The following is a 10739-nucleotide window of genomic DNA, read 5'->3' on the forward strand; positions in this document are numbered from 1 at the left end:
GGTAGGCGATTCTTTATTCCCCTGCCCCTAAATCCAGGACAGAAACAGAATGATGAACCAGCTTCCGCAGGATTTCCCTGCAAAGAGACTCGGATTCATTTTCCAGAGTGAGATCCTGAAATCTCCATTTAACCAGCTATAATCAGTTAATTTTCCCTATGTTATTTTTATACTGTATTTCAAATATCAATTCCAGGATGGTGTCAACCAAATACTTTCAGAAATCAGTTTCACCAAGAGTTGCTCACTTACAGGAGAACAACAGCAAATTGATTTGACAAGGCTGGTTTTCTATATACACAGACTCACTTGCAGTGATTTCATTGCCTTCCTTTAAGAATCAAGTGATGTGCCCACTATTTCTTGCCTTTAACATTGACAGTTTTAGCATTACCCAAATCATCTTCCCAATCCTTTAACATAATGAGCCACTACCATCTTTCTTAGTCCTCTAAAATCTTTCTAGTGTCCCAAAATGGAAAGTCAGCATTAATGGCCCACTCTGCATGTTCCTGGTTCCAGGAGTTCTGAAACTCTTGGCTGTGAACTACCAGGACTGGCTGGTCATAAAATATTTAACTTATGTGGGCTGCTATTTAACATAATCCCTCCTCACTGATGGAGCCCAAAATGCCCTTTCACCAACACCCGATATGAATACACCATCTGATTTCCCCCCAGACAAACATGGAAAAGAGATACGGATTTAATACTCCTCCATTTCCTTGTGGTGGAGGTGACGGCAGCTCCTGCCTTTATCTGCTTATAGTTTCGATTGTTTTTACCTTAGATAACCATAAATTTATCTTTATGTTTGGCCACTTCCATTACTCATTCCAGGGCAGAGGTGGCCTATTCAGATGAGCTAAAACCACAAGATATTGGCCTTATTTACCTTATTCTATAGCCACTTACCTTACTGTATAGGAGCAGGCAACCAGCCCAAAGCATCGAGCTCCATTTCAAAATCCCATTATGCATCAACACCATGTAAAAAGCACAAAGATGTTGCTTTATTTCAGGTCAGCTTCTAGCTTTAAGCAGGAGGGATCAGGCCCCTTGCTTAACACTCCTCCCGGACAAAACACGATCCAATAGTACCAAGTCAATCCCACCTCACTGTCAGGTGGGCTTTCTTACTGTTGAAAATATGAAATGAGGAAGGATTAAATCTGTGGGATCAGAGCGGGGAATTTAAACACCTTTTATGGATCTTAAGCCCAAGGAGAGGCAGGAGGAATGCAGGGTGCTGAGAGCTCCTGCAAACGTTTCCAAACACCTGGAACGTGTGCTTAATCCACTCACAAACAGCTGACATCCTTCTGTCTCCCACCAGGCTCCTATTCTCCCTTCAGAACCAAAAGACGGGCTTCTTTCCCAGTGTTGGTAAAACCTCCTCTGCTACACAGAGTTACTGAAGCCTGGCCAAATCCACCCCACAGGCTCTGAAATTCCCACTTGTAACAGTCTCACTCCCAAGGTGTCTCTTTAATCCCACTTTTATTAGGAGCACAGCTCTGGGTAGCTTACAGAGGTTCCAAACAATGAAGCTTTTATCAAAACTCCAGCTAATCGGTGGCTAACAAGCTCTCATTCAGGAAGGGGAGGCAGGCCCAAGCTAAAACTACCCTGAGGGAGTGAAAAAGGAGAAAAGGATTGGGAAGAAGGTGCTCCTCTTAACCTGTATCCATGCCCCAGTCCATAGACACAGCAGCCAGGAGCGGACACAGAACAGAACCGCTTCTTTTAGTGATGGTGCTCACTCTTGACAGCCTGAAGTGATGGAGTAACTACAGCTTGTGATAAACTGTGATTTATTCCTTGCTGATTTATTCCAGGGGCTCCATCACGCCCAGCACCATATAAACACACCAGGAAAATATCTGCTATTCTAAAATGCTCACTCACAGTCAGCAGCCAGCAGTGTTTTTATGGAAACCAGGAAAAAGAAACCAAACCAAACCAAGCCTTTTGTCATTCGCCTGAAAATCATGGAATGAAGACACCTCCCCAGGAAATGTTGTAGGGGCTGAAAAAGAGATTTGAAAGCCTCTGATCTTATCATAAGGTAAGCTGGCAAAATTTGATCGCCAGAACTTCAGTCCAATAGATGACTAGATACAGGGAGGGAGGGATATACATTATTCTCCTTAGGTAAGGGAGAAGAACTACTTCAACCTGTATACACGTACACAGAACACCCTTCCCAAATCCATGGCAGTGAAATGTGTGTTGCGTGCCATCAGACATTCTCTGGTACCCATTTGCAGGACAAATCAGAGCTTGAGTGGAAAAAGAGACTTTCTCAGAGCATAGTAATAGGTGTAAAGCACCCAGTATAGGAAGGAACAGGCTTAGCTGTCAATAAGGGAGTGGTACTAGAGCTTACATTCAATTTGAGCTGTTCTTAGTCAATTCCTTGATATTGTTGAGAGTGGAGCCGCTCTACTGGAGCACTCCAAGGGAAAAGATAATTCTCCTATCTCTTCCCTGAGGATGAAGAACTTATTCCCAATTTCATTGATTACTCTGGAGAAAGATATAAAAGACCTTTATGTGCAGATTGTACGTGGGCCATAGCGTAACTGCCTTCCCTCTTGGCAGCCCTGGGGAAAAAGTGAGAGTTCTATTGCAAATGCAGCCAAAACAAATCAAACCTGTGGGTCCTGCTTCACTGCAGCAATTCAGAGCCATGGAAAGGATCCTGGTCTCTCCTACTGGTAAAGTGAAGAGCAGCCAATATGAACTATTATGCCTCAGTCCCCTAATACATTCTCTGCTCCTACACCTCAGCATCCTCAGGAAACAGAGAGAGCCCAAAGTGGGTGCAGGTATCAGCTCCCACTGCAAGGCGGGTGCTCAGGTCTGAAGCATTTTCTGGTTTCTGTGTTCAGCTGTACACACCTGAGATTCACAACAGGAAAGTAAAGCCTGTACCTACATGTTCAGAGGAGCAGGGCTTAGAGGCAAAACCAGTGTCTTCCTAGCAGGGGGAAAAGCACTTGCTGCATGCCTGGCAAGGAGAAGCCCATCACCAAAGGGAATGGTGTGGCTAGCATGAGGCGAGGATGGGGAGGACCTCGCTTTCCTGCAGCACTTTTCCTTGGGAAACCTTAAAACACTTCCCAAGGCAGCTGGCTAGAGAGGTTTACACATAATCACAGCTGGATGGGGATATAGTTTAATCCTGATTCCCAGGTGCCATGGGCTGCTCTCCCCAGCAGACCCCACTGCCACACTATTAATGCCAATGCTAATGAATGTCCCCAGGTTCATCTCACTGCATTGCTCAAGCCCAAATCTGTCCACAGTGATGAACAGCAGCCCCAAACCCTTACCTGGACACCAATTTCAGTTCTGTGTCTCAGCACCTCTCTTCTGAGTGCATTTCCAAAAGCCAAACGTCTCCCAGATCTCTCTGCAAGAAAGCAGCATTTAGAGAGCAGGGGGGGGAAGAGTGCTGGATCTCTTCATGCTGCTCTCCTCTTACCTTGGCAGAGGAGAATAACAACAGGTTTGTACTGAGAGCTGCTGATGTTTCGAGGCAACGCTGCATGTTGCTCGCAGGATAAATGCTTTAAGAGAATTAAGCACTTTTACAGCCGACACACCATCAAAGCTTTATTCTCTCCATTTTTCAAATTAAGGGTTGGTTTGCACATCCGTGCCATCCCAGCTGTGTAATAACCTCTCTAAAGCTATTTTTGTTTCACGTTCCTTACTATTTGGTAAAGCAAGCGGGAGTTTTCTGAGGACACGCGTTTTTATTAGAGCTAATTCAGCACTGTTTTCTCACCCATTTCCTTGGTTGGAAGCGGAAAAATGAACTCAAAGAAGCTCGAAGGCAGCGCACCGCGCCTCCGAAGGATCGTCATGACCGGGCTGTTCCTCTAGATGGCTCTGCCTTTGCCTAAAATACATCAAATCCCCGTGGAAAATCGCAATTTCGACCCATACAAGCGGCTGCTCCTCTCCCTCCTGCAACGATCGCGGGGGTTTGGAGCAAACGGATAAACGCAGATCTGTTGTGATTTTACACAGTAACACTTTCGATTTAGCTCTTCAAACACAGGGGGAAGTTGCTGTTAATAAATCTACCCGTTCATAGTCCTTTAACTGCCCTTTCTGTCTGGGATTTCCCCGTCAACTCCTTGCTTTAGATGCCTGTTGTCCGGTCAAACTTCAGATCAGCATTTTCCAGCGTGATCTTTCTCTAAAGAGGCTCGGAAGTGCTCTGTATTGATTCTATTCCAAATAATATAGGCAAAGGAAGCCGAGAAGGGGAAAGACACCTTGAGAAGCATAATGGAAAGTTTTCTGCTGCTGTTCCGGCTATCCGGATACACATGGGAAGCTCTTTTTCCCAAATAGGCAAAATAAATTCACCATCAGCAACAGTGACAGAAACAAAATAACAAGAGAAAAAAATCTAAATGAACAAAACACCACATAAATTCAAACAAAAAGTCCCAAACACCTCCCCTTACGATTGAAGGAGGAAGCACAAAGTCACAATTCATTATCACACTCGCTTTAAAATGATTCTCTGTCTCCAAACTCTCTGTCCACCTGTTTTCAAACGAAATATAACAGTGAAAAGCGCCCTGTTATTACATCCCTGCTGAGAACACACGAGGGATGAACATTTGGCGCTGCAGGTAGCCCGGGAAAGCTGCCGTGATTCAGCTCCACTGATTTACATGTGCGTTTAAAACTCTTATCGAAGACATAAACGGCAAAGACACTTCCCAAACGCTCCCCTCTCCCCAAAATTCCTGATGTCGGACCCAGACCCCCGGTGCCCGCAGCCCTGGGGAGAGACTTCGCGTCTGCACCTGGAAGGGGGATTTTTAGGCATTTTATCAGCAAAAAAAAAAACCCAAACAATAACCCCGTTTAAGACTCGGGATTTACATCTAAGCGACTGATGAAGACTCTAAATTCTCCCTCACCATTGACCGTATTTCCCTTGTTATTCGTGTGGGTTCGATCTCGTGTTTTACCCTGGACGAGAAGGATTTGCCGGATCTGCCCCATATAAATCCCGGGTGCTGGGATCGTTACGAATACCGGCAGCTTTTTCTCATCAAACGGATCCGTTTTCCCTCAAGCTCCTCCGAAGAATGAAGGCGAAAACCAACTTTTATTCATTAAATCAGTGCCGGCGCTGCCAGCCCACTCCTCCCGCACTGCGAGCGAACACGCCGGTGTTGTTTGTTTGTTTAATTTCGGTCAATTCCTTATCCAAAGCTCATTAACTGCGATCTCAGCCCTGGCTTTTATGAGACGGGCGGCAAAATTACACATAAATAACAGGAGTTTAAGTGAATTTCACCCTTCGCGTTCCCATCGGGGCAACCGCAGCGATGCTAATCTCCCCCTAGACATCAACTTCGGGGCCGGTTTCGGGGCCGAAGGGATCAGGGACGAGCCGTGGGAAAGGGGGAGCGGGACAGCGCGGAGAGACCCGCGGGACAAGATGAGACCTAGGTGGGAGGTGGGGGGGGACACACCGCCCATCCGGGGCCGGGGGTCGGGCTCAGGGATGCTGCCCCCGCTCAGGCGGGAGCCAAATCCCTGGCGCCTCCCGCAGCTCCCCCCCCTCCGGTTCCTCCCCCATCGCCGCTTTTGGGGCCCGGCCTTGCCCCCCTCCGCCTCCTTCCCCAGCGCAGAGCCGCGCTACTGGCTGCTCCCTGCGCGCCGCCGCCGCACGCCCAGCCCCGGCCCCGGCTGCGGGCGGGGAGACCGGGCGCACAGCAGCGCCTATAAGGGCACCGCGCTGCAGCCCCCCGGGAGTTTTTGGTCTGGGGCCACCGGGGCCGCCAGCGGCGGAGGTGGGGGTATCAACGGGAACGGAGCGATCCGGGGGGGGGGGAGCGCCGGCCGCCCTGCATGGCCAGGGATTATGAGCGCCGGTGAGTTGCAGCAAGCGCAGCCCAGAGCCTCGGCGCCGGCGGCCGCCCCAGCGCCCCCTCAGCCCCGCAGCGCCCAGGAAGCCCCCGACATGGCGGTTTATTGCAGCGAGAACTTCAGCGTCTACCCCCAGCCCAGCCTCCATCCGCCCGGTGCTGCAGCAGCCGCCGCAGCGGCCGCCGCCGCCGCTGCCGCCGCCGCAGCCTCTTCGGGGCAGCGGGCGGGCGGGTACGCTCTGGGGGACTACGGGGCGCCCGCTAACGCCGGCTACCTATGGGGCATGAACAGCCCCGCGCCATACCTGCAGGGCCCGCCCGGCTCCGCCGCCGCCGCCGCCGCCGCTCCCTTCCTGCCGCCGGCTTCGTACGGCTGCTCCCGGGGCGGGCAGTTGGTGGGGTCCCCCCCGGCTCCGGGGTCGCCGTCGGCGGGCGGCGCGGAGCTGAGCTGGCTGAGCCTGGCCAGCCAGGAGGAGCTGCTGAAGCTGGTGCGGCCGCCTTACTCGTACTCGGCGCTGATCGCCATGGCCATCCAGAGCGCGCCCGAGAGGAAGCTCACCCTCAGCCACATCTACCAGTACGTGGCCGAGAACTTCCCCTTCTACAAGCGCAGCAAAGCGGGATGGCAGAACAGCATCCGCCACAACCTCAGCCTCAACGACTGCTTCCGCAAGGTGCCCCGCGATGAGGATGACCCCGGTGAGGCCGCCGAGCAGGGCGGGAGGTTGGGCTGAAGGGATGCGGGGAGCGGCGGGCGCAAACTGGCATCACCACGGCCCCTTGTCCGACGGGTCCCGTGTCCTCTCCAGCCGGGTGCTGTGAGGAGGCTGTCCCCATCGGGGCTGGCACTGTGAGGGCACCGAGGGTCCCTGTCCCCTCCAGCCGGGCACGGTGGGGAGAGCCGCTTCTCTCCGCCCCGGTCTGTCCAGGCGCCGGCCCCGTCGAGGGGCGGCAGGCCCCAGCGCTCACCCCCTCCCCGGCAGCGCCGGTTGTGCAAGGGCCGGCTCCTTCAGCCGTGATTCACGGCTCCGCTCCCTGCCGGCCCTGGGGCACAGCGGAGGGGCGCGCCCGGACAGCGCTGGCTCGGCCCAGCGGGGAGGGGACGTTACAGGGTCACTGCTCCAGTCAGGCCCAGGCATAGGACAGAGGCGTGTGGGGACAGATAAAACCTCCACAGCCCCCCTGTAGTAAGTCCGGGTGTGGGGCGCTTGTCTGCAACCCCACAGCCCAGTCCTGTTGTCCCCTCAGTGTGCCTTGATGTGCCAGACAGATGTTCCATCAGCTCTTATGAGAAGAGCCATGGCGAGGGCACCACCTTGTCACCCACTGGTGACACAGCTGCAAGCGTCCAAGCTTGCTGTGAAGAGCATGCAAGGAGCACGGGGAACCCTGCTTCATATTCTATTTGGCCGGGTCTAGGGTAGGGGTACAGATCCTCCGTGGAGGTTTCTGCTATGTGATGGGGATGCTCTCCTCTGCGTGGCCTTAAGGTTCATTCAGGCATCGTCGGGGTGGACGTGATTATGGTCTGGAGACATGGTTTGGATCCTATGGACAAGCAGGGGATGGTGTAGGAGAGATGCGGGTTCTGTGCTGACGGGACAAGACGTGGATGTTGCTTATTTGTGTGCGGTGTCACTGTCACAGAAGCTGACTTTCTCTCCTGTTTCTCCTGTTTTCCACCAGGGAAAGGAAACTACTGGACCTTAGACCCCAACTGCGAGAAGATGTTTGACAACGGGAACTTCCGCCGCAAGCGCAAGCGGCGCTCTGAGCCCAATGCCCCTGCGACCGCATCCGCAGCATCCTCTCTGGGGAGCCTGAAGGCTGAGGAAGAGCGACCCATCCCCAGCGCAGGCAAACCATGTGGAAACAGCCCCCCCCCAGAGCTGGAGCCCTCGCCTTCTGCCAGGGACCATCCCAAAAGCTCCTCTCCCTCCGGTATCATTTCATCCACCCCAAGCTGCCTCAGCACCTTCTTCAGTGGCATGAGCTCCCTGAGCAGCGGAGGCAGCCGGCTGACAGGGGCTCTGGGCAGTGACCTGCATCACAGGAACTTCTCTGCTGGACAGCTGAGCAGTGGCACTTTCACCCCTTCCAGCAGCTCTTCTCAAGAGGTGCCTTCACCGGACCAGCTACAGCGGGTCGCGGGACCTTCGCCTGCCTACTACAGCTCCTTCCATCCCAGCAGCAGCAGCCAGGGAGCCCAGTACAACCACTACTACAACTTCACCGTGAACAGCCTCATCTACACCCGGGATGGCACGGAGGTGTAGGATGCTGGGGTCAGCGCTGCGAAGGGAATGGGAGTTGCAGCATGGAGGACCGTATGCTTTTGCAAACAGCATTTCAATGTGGACGCTTCCCAGGAGCTCTTCCAGGAGGACAAATCTCACCTTTCAAGATAAGGACAGCCCTTAAACACCGGCAGAAGGCAGATGCAAAGTCTTTTTCCCCCATCCTGGAAAACATTAGGTGGTTTAGATGGCTCGCCGTCGAAATTCTGCAGGCGAAAGCGAACTCGAATTGATGCTTTCAGAGGTTTCTAATCCTGAATGTAGACTAAGTTTAAAAACTATAACCATAAAGCAGTATCAGCAAGAGCCAAGTGACACCCAGCCTTAGAAGAGAACAGGAGAAAGGAAAATGAAGAGATTTCTTATGAAGTGCCTTGTACAATGTGTTAAAAAACTCTTCTGCCAGCAGTTGCCTCTGTAAGCCCTTGCTCTGTGCCCTGAACCTGCAATATGCAATGCACAAGGGGGAAACATCCACCCCAGACCTCGGAGGCTCACTCTGGTCTTCCTGTGTGTGGCATATTTATTGCACAGCCAGGGCTGTGTCTTGTCATCCTTTTCCCTGAGCTTAGTACCAAAGATCACTGTAGACATGCAGCTTTAGCACGAGGATAAACACTGGGGTATTTTTATACATATTTGTACGTAATGTAACTCTTCTGTACATATGTTTCTATGTGGTTTTATATTTGTAAATTATGCTCCGGAGCTGTACTTTATTTATAACGTGTTTTACACTTTGTTAAAGTTTATTTTACTTCCTTTCCCTCACCCCCTTTCTTTTTACGTTGTTGTTTTATTTGGTTTGGATTGTTTTGGTCGGTTTCGTTCTCATTCCTTAGTGTATTACTGAACCTTTTCAGGCTGAACAAGCTGTTTGGGAATAAAACGTTAACAGTTGTTAGGTTTTTTTTTGTGCCTGGTTGTTCCTCAGTATGTTTGAGGTATTTTACAGCTCTGTGGGAGACAGGTTTTGCTTTCACGTGGTTTGGATAAAAGGTGCAGAGATTTATGAACAATTTCATCTGTGCAGTAAGACAGAAGAAAACTGTTCTGTGCCCAAAGGCACATCTGAACTCACTTACAGCCTCCCATAGTCTCACAGTGCAGAGTGGGCATTCCGGGCCTTTTTATGTTTGTTTTTGTCAATGGTTTGAATGAAAACTGTCCTTTTTCATCCGGGTTTAGTAAAAAAATAAACCAACAAAACAATAAAAGCTTGCAAAACTAAGAGAAGCAGGGTTGGTTCCAGCGTGGTGCTGGCTAGCAGCATGTACCATGAGCTTGGCTGTTGGCTTGATCCAGTTTACAAATCAGGCTTTCCAATAGGATTGCATATGCTTAAATAGGAGTCTAGTTGAGAAGTCATCCCCATCAGCTTTCAGCTAGAGGAGCATCTGCTGAGCATCCTCCCTGATTCATGCTGCTGGGAAAGGAGAATCCATCCTAGAGCAGCCGCTATCAACTCCCAATTCTTGCTGTTTGTATAAAGCTGTTTGTTGGGTGCTGTGTGTGGGTAGAGCATAAATATAAATGTCTCCATGAGGAATGTAGCACTAGTAATGAAGTTAAGCATGAAATTGCAGCTATTTAACATATATGCATCTGCCGTGATGTAAGGCCATCCCTGCAGGCTATTCAGAAAACAAACTTGTTGGCAGAGCCTCTTCCCTGGGTACCTGCGTAACACACAGGGTGGTGATGCAAGACAAAGCACTGCCCTGATCCAAAATTTAATGAAGCCATGATGAAACATCAGATGACTTCCATGTGCATGGGATTGGGACGAATTACTTGCCCCAGCACTGGCCAACCGCCATTTGTGCAATAGCCGAGACGGGTGGGTGGGTGGCAATTCCTGCTTCATCCCCCTCGTTCACCCCTTCGCAGTACAGATAGCATCTTCCTGGCTTTAGGGGTAATTCCTCCATGTCTTGGTTTTTAATTGTGTCTCAGGGGATGCAGTGGTAATGGTAATGGAAGGGAAAGGGCAGACTGCCACTAGCAAAAAGACAAGAGGGTCAGTCTCCTGCTCGAGTTTAGTTGCAGAGTGGGATAACTTGATCTGGAAGTTGGGCTGTTGAGTTTGACCTACAATCAGTGGAGGGTTTCCAAACACCTTCCAAAGAAGGCCCTTAAGTAAGGCAGGAACTGCTTACTCACACACCTAAGTGACCATTACACCCCTCCTCTGCTCCACCAGCTAGACCTTAGCAAGCAGTAGGCCAGTGTGGGGCACTTGTAAGCGTCCAGCTCATGTTCTTCCGCTCAGACTTGCTTCAACATTTGCCTTCTGCCACTTCCATCAGCTGTATGCTTCTGCAGACAGTGCCCATAAACGTTTGCTCTTGAGGATCCCAAACCAGTGGCAAAGTATCCTCAGCCAGTATCCCACACATCAATAGACCTTTTGCCACACCAGTTGGGTGGTGGCGTAGCCAGAACCTGGCATAGCAGAGCCAGGGAAGGATTCACACACCGCAGTGCTCCAGCCCCGGTCCTAAGGGATGGTGGTGGGGTCTAAGGAGGTTTA

At 51.1% G+C, this 10739-nt stretch overlaps 1 protein-coding gene across 1 annotated transcript; it reads left to right on the forward strand.

The window, feature by feature from the left end:
- The first annotated feature begins 5673 nt into the window (after positions 1-5673).
- Positions 5674-9265, forward strand: FOXI3 (forkhead box I3). Its single transcript, XM_057415532.1, has 2 exons — positions 5674-6608; positions 7596-9265. The coding sequence occupies exons 1-2, from the start codon at positions 5906-5908 to the stop codon at positions 8183-8185; spliced, it is 1293 nt and encodes a 430-aa protein (XP_057271515.1). The 5' UTR covers positions 5674-5905; the 3' UTR covers positions 8186-9265.
- The last annotated feature ends 1474 nt before the right edge of the window (positions 9266-10739 follow it).

Source organism: Pezoporus wallicus, unplaced genomic scaffold, assembly GCF_028554395.1.
Source record: "Pezoporus wallicus isolate ANWC-B61680 ecotype Strahan unplaced genomic scaffold, APGP_CSIRO_Pwel_v1 contig_8827, whole genome shotgun sequence".
Classification (NCBI taxonomy): Eukaryota; Metazoa; Chordata; class Aves; order Psittaciformes; family Psittacidae; genus Pezoporus; species Pezoporus wallicus.